General features: G+C 38.5%; 1 protein-coding gene across 1 annotated transcript; it reads right to left on the reverse strand.

Moving 5' to 3' along the window:
- Positions 1-1,582: 1,582 nt before the first annotated feature.
- Positions 1,583-16,979, reverse strand: LOC129241378 (serine/threonine-protein kinase tricornered). Its single transcript, XM_054877659.1, has 6 exons — positions 16,759-16,979; positions 6,373-6,903; positions 3,222-3,431; positions 3,047-3,153; positions 2,481-2,965; positions 1,583-2,396 (listed from the first exon to the last, which is right to left on the reverse strand). Exons 2-6 carry the CDS (start codon positions 6,835-6,837, stop codon positions 2,302-2,304), a joined length of 1,362 nt encoding a protein of 453 aa, XP_054733634.1. The 5' UTR covers positions 6,838-6,903; positions 16,759-16,979; the 3' UTR covers positions 1,583-2,301.
- Positions 16,980-17,876: the final 897 nt, after the last annotated feature.

The raw sequence follows: 17,876 nt of genomic DNA on the forward strand, positions 1-17,876 counted from the left end.
ATATATTTTATACAGAGTGACGCAGAATTTTTCAAAAGTTTTTAAATATTTTTTTAGTAAAAAAAGGAAACCTTTAAAGTTTCTATTTGCGTACAATTTTTTGCTTCCCACGGTGACGGTTAAGTCACTCTGTGGACATAATTTATTATACTTTAAAAACGTTTTCATTTACTTGTTTAAGACAGAGACACAACTGGAATATCTATAAAATATTATTATTTTTTATAGGAGATATATACAATATAACCCTAACTTAATTATCACACTGGCTACTAGGGCCATATCTAAAATAATTGAGCCATAACTGTTCATTATTTTCAATGAGAAATTAGATTTGCTTTTATTAGTGTTATTGAAAATATATCTTTTTTTTTCGTTGCTCACGCTTTCGTTAATTTCTTATATGTTTATGTTGTCAATAAGAATTATTTAAAAAAAATAAAGACAAAAAATATTCCTCGACCTAAACTTAAACCTTTTCATTCTCAAAAAATCATATAAAAGTTATTAACTGCCTCTATTTCTAGATTAAAAAAAAATGAGGTGCTTATCACGCTCGCCCCGAAGTTATGTCCTGGAAAAGCTGCTATAAATCTCCGCCATTACATTTTTTTTGTATTATAGGATGTAAGTATGTATGTTTTTAAAGTTCAGTACATGTACTAATCGGAAATGTTAAAAATTTATTTGAGAAATGTTATTTGAGTGGCTAGGTTTCCTGAACTGGGAGACATCTACATAATTATTTTCCAGCGCTGTTTTAACACCACAATCCTCTGTTGTTTTGTTGGTTGAATTTCCCAGAGTGCTATTTCCGATAGTCCCTTCGTAGTGGCTACAAAGAAAAGAAGGGCCCTCAATTCCAATTCTGAAACTTATTCAACGTTGTTGGGGAATGGTTTGTCGAAAGCTCGTAATCTTACTTTTGATAAGCCCGAACAATTGCAAAGATAATGAATTTTGATAAGTTATAGTCAGGTCATGCCTTCCTGGACGTGGCACAGAACATCCAACTTTCCATCGTCTACTTGCAATGTTGCAATAGTGAAACTCTAGCTCCGCTTTATTCCAGCTTAAGGGTACTTCTACTGGTCCGCTTCGATTCAACTTAAGGAGGATCCTAGCTTAGCAAGTTCATCCGCTTTCTCGTTACCCTCGATGTTCCTGAGGCCTGAAATTTATACGAGGATAATATCGCGCGAGTTTAGTGTATCTATGCACTGCATTGCAAATTTGGAAAATATGTTGATTGAGTTTACCGCCTTAAGTGGAAAATAGTATTGGAAATTTGCTTTCTTCTAAGCGCTTCCACCTATTTTGTTTTTTGTTGTAATAAGTATGTTTATGTTTTTGTATACTCTCCGATTTCACTTCCATATGTTTCGTCGAAAGCTAATCAGATGAAGAATATTTCAATTCCAAATGGCTTAGTACGGTTGGCTCTTGGCAAGATTATTTAAGTTACGTCAGTTTGATTAGTTTTAGTTGTATTAGTTTTTATTTCTTTTCTATCATGCGGGTCGTAGAAATAAATTCCCAAAAACTATAACCTTACTTTGTAAATTAAAATAAAACACAAATCTGTGTTCTATTTGTAAATCCACATTCGTCGTTTATTGCAATATCTATTTTATCATATTTTTATCGTTTATTTCTATGCGTTACCAAAAATAATTTAAAATTTTTCAGAGTGGGTTAATGTGATTCCTAACGTGTTTACACGAAACATCTAGCACAGAAGCGCAAATAAACTGTTATTCTACGTTAAGTATTGCGAAGTACATACATTATTACATCTAGCATTGTGAATTATAACACTAAATTCAGTTTATATTATATATTCACAATATATCGCTTCAACTTAGGCAAAGAGCATACATCTGTAGTTTGAGTTCTATTGAATTATATTATTCTGAATCAGTACAGCAAAAGATAAATAATATTGTGCAACTAATTGCAAAATACTGTCGTTTATTTGATTCAGATAAATGATTAGTAAATGAAAACAAAAATACTAATTAAAAATCTTCATCTGGAAACACACATCTGATAAATTTGGTAAGTGAGCATTTCTTAACAAAACTTAATAGGTAGATTTGAAATAATCACTACAAACTGTCCTCGACACTTACATCTGCAAATGTTTGGATATGAGACAACAATAAATAGTCATTAAAGTTAAGTTACTTTTTCTAATTTAACTCAATAAATACAATATTAAATTAGTAATGTTCGATTTTAAATCATTGAATCAAGTTTAATGAAGCATTCCTATGCAGCTGTGCCCAGATAGTAATGACTTCACTCCAAATTTCGCACTTCAAAGCGTTTAAATGTGTAGTTAATGAATACCCAATCCTTGGCTATTTCGCTGCCTTGAGGTATAGGTGCTGATGCTGAAATATGAAATAATATTGTGTAGATAATTTAGAAAGGAAATAACTTATATATTGTATGTCGTATGCAAAAATAAAACCTACGTATTTCCAATGAAACGTCGGGGAACTCGTCAAAGTTGGACGTATCATCAATTGATCGCACATCGACGGGGATGGCTGCAGGACGTTCGCGAATATGTTCCCAATCCACTCCTCTAAAGAATGACACTGATTTTAGGTCCTCAAGACCACGCTGCGAACCCAAACGGCGATCGGCCTCGCAGCAGAATTTGACAATTGTATCTTTCGCTTCCTCTGATATTGGTATTTCGGGCGGAAATATTAATGTTTCTCGCCAATTCATCACTTTGCGGTATGTATCTTGAGGATTGTCTGAACAGAATGGTGGGTAACCCATAAGCATTTCGTACATTATTACACCTAATGACCACCAGTCACACGCAGGGCCGTAACCAGTCTGTAAGAATACTTCAGGGGCAATGTAATCAGGTGTGCCAACTGTGCTATAGGCCAAAGCTCTGCGGTTGCGTTTCCAAGACTCTGCACGCCGTTTTGAATCCATTGGACTATTAGAGCAGAAACGGAAGAATTTATTTTTTTTTAATTAAATACAAATAAAACAATATGCATCATAGTCAGTTAATTACCTAGCGCAAGTTCCAATGAAATCGGATGGTTTGGCTTGTGAAAGATCCCGGTAAAAGTCTGTACGATGCGACTTTTTTAAGCCCGTGCATAAACCAAAATCAGAAAGCTAAAAAAGTATTGAAAAAAACGAAAGATTTGAATTGAAAAATACATAAATATTTATATCAAATTCACCTTTAAATGTCCACGTGCATCAAGTAGTAAGTTATCAGGCTTTATATCCCTATGTATGAAGCCTAATTTATGAATTGAGTCTATGGCCAAGGCAGTTTCGCTAATGTAGAACTGTGTACATTCTTCTGAGAGCGTATCCTTTTTCATTAGAAGCGTCATCATGTCGCCACCCGGTAAGAACTCCATTATTAAATACAAATTGACGGGATCCTTTTTTGAGAGATATTTTGATAAAATTAGACTAGTACGTAATTAATTACATTTGTTTTATATGAATGGTATGTAAAGTTTTTTACCAAAGTTTTAAAGCCAAAATACATTTTGAGTGGGATTGTAAGAATAGTTAATTGTGGCCTTACTACTAAGGCGCAACAGTCAATAATATTAAACTATTGAATTGGGAAAGATTATTTAGTGGAGCCGCTGCAGCCGAATGGGTTAGTACGTGACTGCCTTTCGGAAGTGGTTCGAAACCCTGGGCACGAAATATTAAATTTTTTCTAATAGCGGTTGCTCCTCGGCAGGCAATGGCAAACTTCCGAGAGTATTTCAGCAATGAAAAAGCTCCTCATTAAAAGCATCCGCCGTTCGGAGGTAGCATAAATCTGTAGGCCCTCAAATAAGAGGAGGAGCTCGACCAAACACCCAATAAAGGGTGTAAACGCCAATTATATATATTGCGAGTTATTGCGATGTGGAGTTATATGAAGTTTACATTTCATATTATTGATAATCGGGATATGTAAAAAATAAACGTTGGCAAATAACTTTTATGGGCAAATTCCCATCTAATAACTGCTGTGGAAAACATTATTTACGATAGACTTATAACTGTTATGTCTCTGTGAAAAACCATCTGCTGTTCGGGGGCGGCATAAAACTGTAGGCTCCTCCACTTGTGGAGCAACAATAAGATGGCCGACACAAATTGGCGACCAAAAATCTAACAAAGGTAGCACGCACCAGTTATATTACACGTGCATATATAATAACATAAAATATCTTAAAGACGTTGTTGTTTAGCAGTCTTAGCCCGCTTAGGTTAGTGCCCCACTCATTGTTGTTGTTGAGGCCCAGGAAACGTGTCATTTCGATGGGGTGAGATCAGAGGCAGAAGGTTTCTAGACGAGCTGGCAATGGAACACAAGAGGTTTGTGCCATCTATTAAACATATCGCATCCTAAATACAAAAGGGTCACAACTCAAAATATCCCTTCTGCTCAAATATGAACGAGACGTTATCAATAAAACGGTCCGCGGATGACATATGGCAAAAATGATTTTTTTGTTTTCTGGTAGGACTGTTATAAGCTTACATGGCAAATTTCAGCGTGATATGTCACATAGTTTGTTTTCTGTGCTACTGTAAACAAGTCAAGCTCGTGTAGAAAATTTTGAGTTGTGACCCTTTTGTATTTAGGGTGCGATATGTGTGGTATGTTGGCGTCTAATAAGAATAAGTAGAAGTTAAACCTGTTCCAACAGGTAATTCTTTATTGTGCCCGCATTAGGAAAGTCTAACGAGACAACTTGAGATCTTCAAATTTAATTTAATTATGGTTTGTTCTTAGTTACGAAATTTTTGGGAGAATACTGTATGATGACAGTCTGACGGACCCAGCGGTATGTGCGCGTACTGCTGCAGTTCGTCTTAACACAAACAAAAAATGTTCACCTAGTACACGATGAAGCCACCGGCATACAAAGCCATAAGAACCAGTAATCCCGGCTATCCATCTACCTCCATTCAAAATTATAAGAGTTATTAAAATTTTCCAGAATTTTGGTAAAGTTTGTTTTAGTTATGAAGTAAAGAACAACATGTTAGAGCAGAACTATTTAATTTAGTTTTGTTATTAATAAATTTCCTGAATGCCAGATATAATTTATTTCGCCGCAGTTTTGCTTATCATATCTACTTATAGCTATGTATAATTTGTCGAATTTAACAGTGGTTCAGCATATGAATTTAGTACTCGTTCCAAACTATCAAAAAACAGATATACATGAAATATTTAGTTTAGCAGAGTTTGATATAGTAATGTAGATTATTATTCCAACTTTTCTTCAACAATTTTTTATCAAATTTGACATTATTGAGCTTAAAAAAAATCGCACTAATATCCCTCCCATTATAGATGTATTTCCTCCATTTACTAAAAGTAAGTCGAGGGGATGGGTCGCCTTTAGTACTGTTCTTTATAAATTCCCTTTAAAGTCATGGAATTGAATACTGCACTACTGGCACAATTGCGTTCCTGATATAGTGGGACTCAAGATGTCCGGCACGACACTTATTCTACGTTACCGAAACGACCCGGATTTATATCCGGCCAAGGACTGTCACTCCAGCAGCATTCCCCGCATGTAAGTATTGGGAATGTTTATGCTGCTACAACAACAACAACGACACCTCCTGATTTCACCGTGCGAACAGCTATACAAATGGATCTACATCATAAAGAGGAAAGCAACGACCATACCCCCTCGAGAGCATTTACTACTCATAAATTATATTCAGTTTCGTGGCAAATTTCGCTCGTTAACATTTGAGTGGGGAGCTAAGGAAAATCTCATTGTAGTGATTGCATTACAAAAGTATGGTAAAAGTGCAAGTGCAGAAATGTTGTCCCAAGGGTTCAGCGTGGCCACCATCCAGCCTCCGTAATGGTTTGGTGGGGAGTGTCTTGTAAAGGCATTGCGCCTCTACATTTCTTCGGAAATGGGTTAAGACCAGGGCAAAAGTGTACAAGGAGGATGTCTTAGAAGACGTGGTGAAGCAATTGAGGAGAACTCTCTTCAATGGAGAGCGTTGGATGTTCCAGCAAGATTCCACAGGAAATAACCACTCAGCAGTGGCTAAAAACAATATTCCTGGGTTCATAGCCGCAGAAGCTTGGACGTCTGGAAGTCCAGATCTGAATCCATTGGGCCACAGTGTCAGACTTGGAGAACAATGGAACCGTGCGTGCTGCAATAGCTGAATTTTCGAATCATTTGAAGGTTTTTATAATATTTACATGATTAAAAAAAACTAACTTCATTAAAAAAAGTGTTATGATTTCATATTTATAACGGACTTAACTTGTAACAAAACTTATGGCAGGACATAGTGTATATACCATAAAAAAATAGATGTAAAATAACTTACCTGAAAGCTGTAGTACATTTTAACTACCCATTGGTGGTCGGCTTCAACAAGGACATCGCGTTCAGCGCGTACATGAGCCACTTGCTCCTTTTCAAGCATATCCGCTTTACGTAAAACTTTCATAGCATACACATGCCCTGTGTCCTTTTTCTGCACCAGTCGCACTTCTCCAAACGCACCTCTTCCAATTACTTTTAATGCTTCGAAGTCTTCAACACCTAAACGTAATCTTTTAAGACGTAAAAACTCTGTTTCTTTCTGTGCATGTTGTAGTCTTTTCTCTTGTCTTTGTGACTCTGTTAGGCTTTCATCCTTCAGCTGAGCCTCTAATTTGGCAAGCCGTTGTTTGCGCTCTCCATATTGAGTTACCAAATTACTGTAATAATTTTCCAGAGTTACCTTAGCTTTAGTTGCTTTGTCCAGTGTGTGGTCGCTAAAGCGTATCGAAGAACCATCTGCACTCATTGTGGGAGACTCAAATATGCACACTTAATGAGAAATCAAGTTTTCAAGGAGTTTTTACCAGCGAACCTTTAACAAGAAAGTAGAAATATCCATAAATTGTATACCTATCCAAATTATTTGTTTGTTTCTTTATTTATACGCTAATTGGTTTACATATAAAAAAGTAAAAAAAGCAACCATACATCTAAAAACGTAAATGATTAACAACAATTATCGGTTGCAGAATTATTAGATGCGGAGAGAATATAAATGTATAAATTAAAGAATAAATTTTAAACTCGTAAGATACCAGCGTGAGAATCTTCCGAAAAATAACATTTTGTGCATGTTACATTGCTTAACATCTAGCAGTCGTCTAGGTCACATATATCAGGGCTTGAGCTGATGAACCTGAACTACTCCAGTAATTTTGGGGAATTCATCGGTCCATTTACGACCTTATAAAAAGAGGATAGGTCTCTGAGAGCCAAACATACCCATCTTCAGCAAATCGCTTGAAACTAGTTTCTTTTCCACAATATAGAAACTTTAATATATGACCCACACATAAATCGGGCGACATAGCTCACAAAAATATGTACACAATCGTCACTCGCTAAACTTTTGGAGAAGATCGTCCTACCACAAATATCTTTCGCGTTTAATCATACAACTTCGAGATCAACGTCTACTAATCTTTATCTAGATATATTTATTTATTTATTTATTTATTTAACAAACGCCAATCGGCAATATACATACAAATAAAAAGAGGGTACAGAAACAGAATTTATAGAGGGCTGGTAAGTAATACAATGAGTATTTCTCGCTACTTTACTGCGAGGAATCTTCAACTTTGCCTAACTCCTCGGCGACCTTATTTACCACCTGGACTAAGAAGATTAAACTGGAAAAAAGGTTAAAATCAACGGAACACCAAAACCGACTGTGACATTTAAAGCAATCGGCCCGCCGTCTCCGAATTACGCTGCACCCGTCTGGTCGCCTGGTACTAGTGATTCGCAATGGATTACGCTTCAGATCTGTCAGCCATGTCTCCTGATATCTCGCCTGTACCATCTTCACAACCAGATAAACGAGCATAAGTAACAATTCTGCAGGCACTTGCTCCTAGTTGAGTATCTCCCATGCGAGTCAGGATCCACCTCTTCAACTACACTGAAGACAACAATAATAGCAAGAGCTTAATATACCTCGTGAGTCCCGCGTTACTTTAACACAATTACGTTCAGTATATTGCAGCAGATTAAACTCCTACCTATGCAGGATAGACACCCGACATACTCAACATACAGTCTGACAGTTTGTTTGTTTGTTAACAGTAATATAAGCCCCGCCAGTGTAGGGCATATCACCGGTCGTCTTCGTCTAGCTCATCTAAAGGTAGGAGCAGGAAACATGCTGTTTCGACGGGTTGGGTCCAGAGGGAGAGGGGTGTTAGATGAGTCAGTTTTAGACGGCATGTGAAAAGGTGGTTAGTGTCGTGCGGGGTGTCACATGCCGGACATATGTTTGGTAAGTCGGGGTCGATTCTGGATACAATATCCAGAACGTAATTGTGCCAGTGCTACAAGTGTCTCACGAGGAAACTGGAGCTGTTCAACTGCTATAGGTGGTGGTTGGACTCCGATTACGGCATTCACCGTAAGGTGGTGACGGTCTCTCGGTGAATGGCGTTTATTGACTGTCTAAACACTGTCGGGTCCAGTAAATTACGGTCAGTTATGTCCTGGATTTCGTCGGCGTAGTTTAAGAGGTATCTCCTGACGTGCCGGGGAGGCGGCTCAGACTAAAGCAGGTGTCTGCACGGGTGAAACCTGCGGTAACATCCCAGCAGGAATTGCTTGCTGAGCAGTTTGTTATGCGTCATTACTGGGAGCATTTGTGCCTCGTTGTGAAGGTGTTGAACAGGGGACATCAGAAGGCAACCGGTCGCTGTCCGAATGGTAGTATATTATTAATTTCTACAACATCTCAGGAATATTATCTTAAATTTTCAAGTCGATCCGAATAATAAATTCGGAGATACAGCCATTGGAATGTGTGCGCTCCAAGCCACTTTTATTGTTACTCAAAACTTTAAACGCGTTTTTCTCGGAACCGTGTTTTCAAAGTCGGTTGTCACATGTTCTCGAAAACTATTCAACCGATCTTGATGAAATTTTACACAGGTGTTCGAAATACAATTTACTCGTGCTTGAACAAAGGATTTTGTTTTTTTTTTTTCAATTACAACTATTTAAAAAAGACAAAATGTCAAGCAAATTTGACCAAGATTTTCATTTTTTTGCCAATTCCAATTTTTACTTTTTTTTTCTTTCCTTCGTTCAAGCTTGAGTTTATGGTCTTAACTAAAGCACTAATTTTTGTTTTTTCATTTTTGATGAGCCTGTCAGGAGTTATGCTGACAACGCGGACGCACCTTTTTTTCGAGGGGTCACCGGATATGACGTCACAATGGAGGAGTTTTAATTTTTTGTTTTTTGAAAATTTCAGAAATTATTCTTGAAACATGTATCTATAAGACAGAAAAAAGTTTGAATTAAATAAATAATTTTTTACATAGAAAAAAAAATATTGAAAATACGCCTTTCTTTACCCGACGAAACCCATATAACCCCTTAAATGTCGATAGCAACAGTTCTTTGTCTTTGCCCCAAGTGCTGCCGGCAAGCGATTTGAGGACCTTGTTGCGATTTTGGACTTTAGTGGCAATTGCGGTTTTGTGCGCTGAGAAGGAGAGCAAACTGTCGAAGGTTACACCCAAAATTTTGGGGTTGCTTACCGTAGGGACTGGTGTGTCGTCGACTTTTACCTTAAGGGACAGTTTGACCTCCTCCAGGTGGTAAAGAGGGTCGTCGTGGACTTAGTGGGGGAAAGTTGGAGATTCCTCGCAGTGAAAAAGCGAGAAAGGTCGGTGAGTCTTCTTCAGGTCCAACGCTACTAGGACAGTCTTCTCGCAGGGGCGGTTTTGGTTTATCGGGGCGGTTTTGGTTTATCTGGGCGTTTATGGCGGTGAGTGCAGTAGTGGTGCTATGCACTCGTTGTTGTAGAAGTATCTTCGCCCTGTCAGTGTAGTGTGATCACCGGTCGTCTTCGTCTAGCTCATCTAACGGTAGGCCCAGGAAACTAGCTGTTTCGACGGGTTGGGTCCAGAGGGAGAGAGATGTTAGATGAGTGGGTTTGATGGAGCATGTGAAAAGGTGGTTAGTGTCGTGCGGGGTGCCTTCACTAGCCCTGTCTAGTATACCGTATCCCGCTATGCACTCGTCGGAAGCCGTGCTGATGTGGGGCTGGGGCCAGGTGTTTCGTGAAGAGTGGGAATAGTAGGGCCTCAAGTGTATTCACTAATGGGGAAAGGAGATTTATCCGACGATAAGATTCCTCTTGGTTGGCGGGTTTCCCAGGTTTCAGGTGTGGGACCACTCTCCCTGCTTTCCACTTGGCAGGGATGATGAGAATGGTCAAGGACAGATTGAAGACCTTTGTGGGAAATCCTACTCCCAATGGTCCCAGGTGCTTCAGCATCAGCGCGTGAATTCCGTGAAACCGGCCCAATTAGCTTTTTTAAAATTCGCGCTAGCTATTGTTAGATCAGGCGAGCTGCTGCAATTGCCCACCTGGTGGGAGCGTCGTTGTTCACAGTGCTGAATGTCGAATCGTTTATTTGCTCTACCAATTGCTGTCCCCTACGATCGTTTGGCAGGTTTAAATGCCAAAGATCGTGATGCGCATTGAAGTCACTTACAACCAATCGGTGTTCACCTCTGATGAGCGCACTTATATCACGGTGATATCCTGCTGGGCATTAAATATTTCGAGCTCGGAACCGCCTGCCCGGACAGCTATGCCTTGACATTCTAAGGTACTGTCCCTGCGGTCGATCCCTTCATCAATGAGACGATACTGCACTGTGTGGTGGACTATAAACGCTAGGCCACCACCATTGTCTCATGGCAGCCGGTTCTACGTTACCGGAATTACTCGGGCTTTTCCCGACCAAGGGCTGCCGCCCCAGTAAACTAGCCCTGTCTAGTGAACAGCATACAGTCTGACAGTCTTCGTGGTGCGCTAGATCTCATATTTGCTTAAATATTACAAAGTGCTTTCATGCGACTTACTCAAAATCGCGTTTTATTTATGAAAACTGTTGACAGACTGTTGATCAAATAAAATACCTGGGTGTTATTTTTGATACGAAATTTACATTCATTAATCACATTCGGCCGCCGTAGCCGAATGGGTTGGTGCGTGACTACCATTCGGAATTCACTGAGAGAACGTAGGTTCGAATCTCGGTGAAACACCAAAATTAAGAAAAAGTTTTTTCTAATAGCGGTCGCCCCTCGGCAGACAATGGCATTAACACCAATTTTCATTAAAACTGCTTCAGCTTCATGCAACGATAATTTCGGCTTTGTCACAAACAAATCATTAATCTTCTGCCTCGTCTGGGACCTCTTCAACGTTTTTAACTTTGGTATACCATTTCTGCAGATGCACGTTACACTTTTGGGTTCTCAGGATGTGTACATAGAAACACTGCTTTAAATCGCTTTACATAGGCAGAACTCATTTTGTAAAGACAACGCACGCTTTCTAAATTTCTCCCAAAACTAACAAATCGCACAGCGCGTATTGTGAAAAGGATACGCCTATTTAGTAGCACTTAATTTGTTTTATAATTTTGTTTTTCAATTTCGCGGGTCACATTTCAATTAGACAGGCTTTATGACCGGCATATGAAAGTACACTGCAAGATACTAACCGCCTATCGCCTATTCATATGCCCTCTTAAGCCCACTCATCTAACACCCCTTCCTCTTTGGAGCCATCGTGTCGAAACAGCACGTTTCTCAGGCCTACCATTAGATAAATTAGACGGCGACGCTTGGTGACTACACCGCACTGGCAGTAAACTGGTCTAGTAAACTGCTATAACCACAACAACAACATCATCATTAGCATTACAGTTTTGTGCAGACCATTGCTTCCACAACTACGGTTCTCCACTCCGATCGATTCTCTACTACTCCTTTCCAGTTTGTGATACCCATTTTCTGCAGGTCGGCTGTGACCTCATCTACCCAGCGTTTGTTTGGTCTCCCTCGACATCTCCGTCCAATTGGTTGTCTATGGAACGCTATATTGGCAGCTCTCCATTTGGGCATTCGGTACATGTGCCCCAGCCATCTGATTCGTTGACTTTTTATAAAGCGTATTGCGTTTCCATTACGTATCAATGTGTCTAGCTCATGATTGTATCTTATCCGATACGTTCCGTCATCTCGCCGGGAAGGACCATATATTGTTCGCAGTATCTTTCTTTCAAACCTTAGTATTTGGTCCATGTCTTCTGTTTTAAGTACCCATACCTCACTGCTGTATGTTAGTATGGGTCTTATAAGCGCTTTATACATTGCCATCTTTTGATCTCTTGATAGCAATCGGGATTTGAATAATTTTATGTGAGCAAAGAATGCTTTATTTGCCGCACTTACTCGGTCATTTATTGCAACGGAGGTGTCAGAATTACTGCTGATGAAAAAACCTAAGTATTTAAATTTGTCGACCTTCTGTATGCATTCACCATCTATTTCAATGTGTGCATCTTCACTCGGTTTCTTTGCGAAGTGCATATATTTCGTTTTATCTATGTTTACCCGTAGACCCACTTCTAAAGCTGTGTTTTTCAATCGCATATAAATTTTCTTAAGCTCATGTTCATTCTGTGCAATCACGACAATGTCATCGGCATAAGCTAACACTTGCGAGCTGCAATTAAAAATCGAATTGCCACATTTCAGTTTGCATACTACCTCATGTAGTAATAAATTAAAAATTGTCGCTGATAGTGAATCGCCTTGTTTTACACCTGATGAAATGCTGAATTCGTTGGTAACATCTCCATTTATCATAACCTTGGCATTAGTGTTTGATAGTGTCATCTGAATTAGTTTTATAATTTTTACCGGTATACCTTGTTTAAGCAATATGTCATCCAGACAGTTTCTATTGATGCTGTCGAAAGCTTGCTTAAAATCAATGAACAGACAGTGCAGATTTAGTTCGAACTCTCTGTGTTTCTCAAGAATTTGCATTAGTGTGAAACATTGGTATGTTGTGGATCTACCCTGGCGAAAACCGCACTGGTAGTCATCCAAAATTTCCTCAGCATATACGCTCAACCTTTTATTGAGTATATTTGTAAAGACTTTATAACCAGTGTTGAGGAGAGATATGCCTCGATAATTATTACAATTTGTTTTGTCGCCTTTTTTATGTAATGGTACTATAAGGCTATTGTTCCATTCTTCCGGTAGATGTTCGGTTTCCCAAATTTTGCGCATCAGTTCTGTTATCATGTTATTGAGTACTTCACCGCCGTATTTTAGAAGTTCTGCATTTATTTGGTCACTTCCGCTGCTTTTATTATTTTTTAACTTTTTCAGACTTTCTACCACTTCGTTACGACCCGGTGCTTCTATGAAGTTTTCTGCTGTAAAGTATGTCTCATCTATACAGTATGGACCGTAGTCTGTTGCATGTTCTATATTCAGAAGATCACTAAAGTATTCTTGCCATCTATTCAAAATTTTTTCTCTTTCTGTTATTATTTCACCTTCCTTGTTTTTGCACAAATTTGTTCGTGGCTGATATGTCTTTGTTTGGCTTCTAATTGCGCTGTACATATTTCTTACATTTCCTTGACTGAAATCATTCTCGATACGCTGAACTTTGCTGTTGATGTCCTGTTTTTTCCTTTGTTTTATAATTTTCTTTGCGGCTTGCCTTTTTTCGTTATATTCAAGTAGGTTTTGTCTTGTTCGTTTGTTTAAATATTTTCTTCGCGCTTCGTTTTTTGTTTCAATAGCTGCTTTACACTCTGCATCGAACCACTCATTTGTGGTGCATCTTTTTGTGCCTATTTTCTCTTTAGCTGCTCCAATAACCGCATTTTTTACTTTAGCCCAGATTGTTTCTGCTGAGTCTTCCTTTGTTACGATTAGATTACTCTTTATGATTTCTTGGTATGCACGACGCTCTTTCTCATCCGCTGAAATTCGCTCAGTACTCCATTTTACTTTCTTGAACCTGCGATCGTTGCCTATATTTGAAATTTTTTGCCTTATCCTGGCAATCACCATGTAGTGGTCAGAGTCACAGTTTGCGCCTCTAAACGATCTGACGTCAATGACCGAGGTTGCGTGTCTTTTATCCATCAATACATGATCTATCTGGTTCGATCCTCTCCTTCCGGGCATTTCCCAGGTTTGCTTATGAATTTTCTTGTGTGGAAAAGAAACGCTGCTTATCCACAGCCCGCTGCTTAGACAAAAATTTATTAGTCGTGCACCATTATCGTTCGATTCGTCGTGTAGAGAGTGCTTTCCCCCAACGTCTTTGCTAATATTGGTGTTTCCCACCTTTGCATTTAAATCTCCGAGGAGCATTTTTATGTCATATTTACATGATTTTGACATCACATATTCCAGTTCTGCATAGAAGGAGTCTTTTGCAAAATCGTCTGAGACATCGGTAGGCGCACAACAACAACAAGCTGTGCTAATAATCTCGAGATCTGCTTCCTTAAAAAAATGTTGAGCGTTTTAGTGAAAAATTTAACCCAGTGTATTGATTGAAACTTATCAATGTGACGTGCGAATTGGTTAAACCACCATTGCATACATTTTAGCTATATTCCAAATCTTGGGGAAAAGCCTAAGAAAAAAATTTACACTCATGGTGATTTTAATTCCACGCCCGGAAGGCATAGGAACCGGTTCGGAACCGGCCGGCCAACTGCTTTTAATGTCCCCGCAACATCCTTTGCCTTTAATCCAAGGGCTAACGGCTAGCGATTTGAGGACCTTGTTGCGGTTTTTGGATCTAAGGGACAATTGAGGTTGTATATACCGAGAAGGAGAGCAAATTATCAATCACCATTGGGGTCACCAATATTTTGTGGTTATTCACAGCTGGTATTGGTGTACCATCGACTTTCCCCCTTAATTCAAGTTTAATCTGCTTCGTCCAGGTGGTTAATAAGATCGCCGCGTATTAAGGGAAAGTTGAAGATTCCTTGCTGTGAAGAAACGAGAAAGGCTGATGGGAGAATCTCTGGAACACAAGTCGTTTTTTTGTAGCAGCTTACTAAACCCTGTCAGTGCGATGTAGTACCAGTCTTCGTCTAACTCATTTAACGGTAGACCCAGGAAGCGTGCTGTTGCGACAAGTTGGGAGGGAGGTGTTACGTTTGATGGGGCATGTGAAAAGGTGGTTGATGATAAGTGGTTTACTAGACAGGGCTAGTTTACTGGGGCGGCAGCCCTTGGTCGGGAAAAACCCGAGTCATTCCGGTAACGTAGAACCGGCTGCCATGGAAATGGAACACAAGTCATAGATGTCATTGCCAGACTCCATTATCGAGCCCTGAAACCCCCTCTGGTGGTTGGGGAAGCTTCGAAAAGCGAAGGTAAGAGGACACCAGCCTGCGGCACTCGTCGCTTTATGCATGTGTAGGTACCCCGCACGATATTAACCTCCTTTTCACATGCCACATCAAACCCACTCTAACATCCCTCTTCCTCTTGACCCAACCTGTCGAAACAGCAAGTTTACTGGGAACACGACCGGTGATTTACACTACACTGATAGGGTTAAGTATACTGCTACAACAACCACTCACAGCTTTATCCTCTTCTGTTTTCACATTTAATCTCGAAATATGACTGACGACCACCGATCACACAGGTAGTTTGCGGACCACCGTCTCAACCCTGGCGGGAAGAAGTTGAGTATCATCTTTGTAGCGTAGAATGGCTGTCTGTATCGAAAGACAACGTTACTAGGACTGTCCTCCCGCAGGGGTGGTTGTGGGTAAGCCCATTATTTCCTGTGTTTATGGCAATAAATGTTCAGTGCAATTTACGGCAGCCATGCTGATGTGTAGCTGGAGTCAGATGTATCATTCAATCCAACTGCAAGACATGATTTATAATTTTAAAGCCTCATTATAGGACACAAAAATCGACATGGTATTTTAATTCTTTTAGCAAGAGGATACCGATACAGTGATATTCTCGAATGCAAAAACGGTTGAGTAATTTATATTCTGTCATGAAAGAATTCGACAGAGGTCTCGAGAACACATTTATTGAAGCGTTGTTGATTTTGTTGTAGCAGTTTATTGAAACATGAGTATGTCCTGTTGTACAAAGATTTAGAGGTCGCTCGTGAGAGAAATACAACTTTTCCTGCTATTATTAGTGGTTATAGCAGTTGTATAACTGGTACTTCCGAACGATTAAATCATTTCACTGCACTGAACCAATGAAGAATATTTACTGGCATTCATACCTACAGACATATGTAGCAAGTTGGGGTAAAGAAAGAGTAGAATTTTGCTTGATGATTCAATAATATAAAAAGTTATTGATTTTCGTTTCATAAATTATTAGGTCACTGACGTTGATTTTTTTTTATCTATTTTTCCACGATGATCGGATTTACATAAACATCAACGGTACATAAACTTCACTCCAGCAGCATCCCCCCAATATTTGAAATTGTAATTTTCTTCTAATTAGATCGATTTTCATCGACATTGATCTTCAAATAGATACTTATAGAATTCTCCAACAATTTAAAACATTTGATTATTTTATTTATCTATTTCTAATTAAGGAACTTACTTATTCAGAAAAATAGTAAAAATGTATAGGCACAATCGTAAACAACATGACTTAATCGAACAACACGCAAGTAACTACCTACATATGTACGTATATGTGTTCAATTCTTGAGAAACATATGCATTTCTTTCATGGCTATTTCCAGGTCTTATGTTTTCGATGCTTCAGATGACACACGTTTGCATCATAGTCTTGAGAAAACAAAACAATTTGCAATTATACGTACTTCACAAAGTGCTTGCAAAAAGAAATTACGCCAATGAATGATTTCGTTTTCCAGGTTTTCCTTGTTTAATAGCATTCAGTGGTTACCATGATAACATAGCTTCTTCGTTATTTATAAAAAATCACCTTCGAAGAGATACTTTCCTAAAATTTTTTACAATTTCTTTGATATTTGAGAAATACTACTCGTACGAAACAAAAATGAAAATATTGACTGAGAAACGAAAGTTGAATACTCCTTGCCAGATTGTATGGTCAAAGAACAATAATATCGTTTTAAGCCTAGTACTGTGAATGTAATTATAACCCGTGGTATAATAAATAAGTTAAACCATTTTTTCCAATAAAAATTTCGTAAAATTAATCAATGGGCTTTTTGAGGCAAAGTATAATGATTTATTTAATGGAGGAGATTTTAGTGAGAAATTCAGGAACAACACGTACAACTCCCGGAAATATTAATTTGGAAAATATTTGCCTTCAAAGTGCTTTCGGGAATTTCACTATAGTTTGGCACATTATAAAATATATTTTTAAAAACACGCGTGTTTTCACTTGTATCTATACTTCTATTTGAAATATTTCAATGAAAATTAAATGCAAATGCATTTATCATTATCTTCACTTGGCAACGGTATTTTTCTGTCGGACACCTGCAAATGAAAATAAAAATATAAACAAAAATTATACATTTCAGTTCAGTGTTGGTGATGGAGACGGCGGTTATTGTGCCTCCTTACTACACACATGCATATGAAATTTTTATTTTTGGCCGCCCACGGGGAAAGGTGTTCTGTGCAAAAATACTGTGGATGGCGTAGCCGGAAATGGACTAATGAACTCTACTTTTTCGAAGTGCAGCGGAAGGCCACCCACGCAGTAACGAGTTCAAGTCGCCGCCTCCGTAAAACTTAACGAAGCAATAAAATACCCTTATAGACCGTAATTTTTCGGTTTTAATTATTTTTTTATTTTTTAGGATACCTTTAATATAATTTTTTTCATATTTGGATTATTCATATACGTGTATAACACAGTCGCATTTTTATTTGAAATTTTTTCTTGTGACTCTTTTTTTCAATAAAAAAATATTATTACATTTTCAAAAATGTTTCTCAA

Source organism: Anastrepha obliqua, chromosome 3, assembly GCF_027943255.1.
Source record: "Anastrepha obliqua isolate idAnaObli1 chromosome 3, idAnaObli1_1.0, whole genome shotgun sequence".
NCBI lineage: Eukaryota > Metazoa > Arthropoda > Insecta > Diptera > Tephritidae > Anastrepha > Anastrepha obliqua.

What these genes read in the sequence shown, in the direction of transcription:
- LOC129241378 (XM_054877659.1), bottom strand. Translation starts at nt 6,837, where the DNA reads ATGAGTGCAGATGGTTCTTCGATACGCTTTAGCGACCACACACTGGAC. An exon ending in AAATGTACTACAGCTTTCAG is followed by an intron (nt 3,432 to 6,372) that starts GTAAGTTATTTT and finishes CTCTCAAAAAAG; the next exon opens with GATCCCGTCAATTTGTATTT. An exon ending in CGACGTTTCATTGGAAATAC is followed by an intron (nt 2,397 to 2,480) that starts GTAGGTTTTATT and finishes TTCATATTTCAG; the next exon opens with CATCAGCACCTATACCTCAA.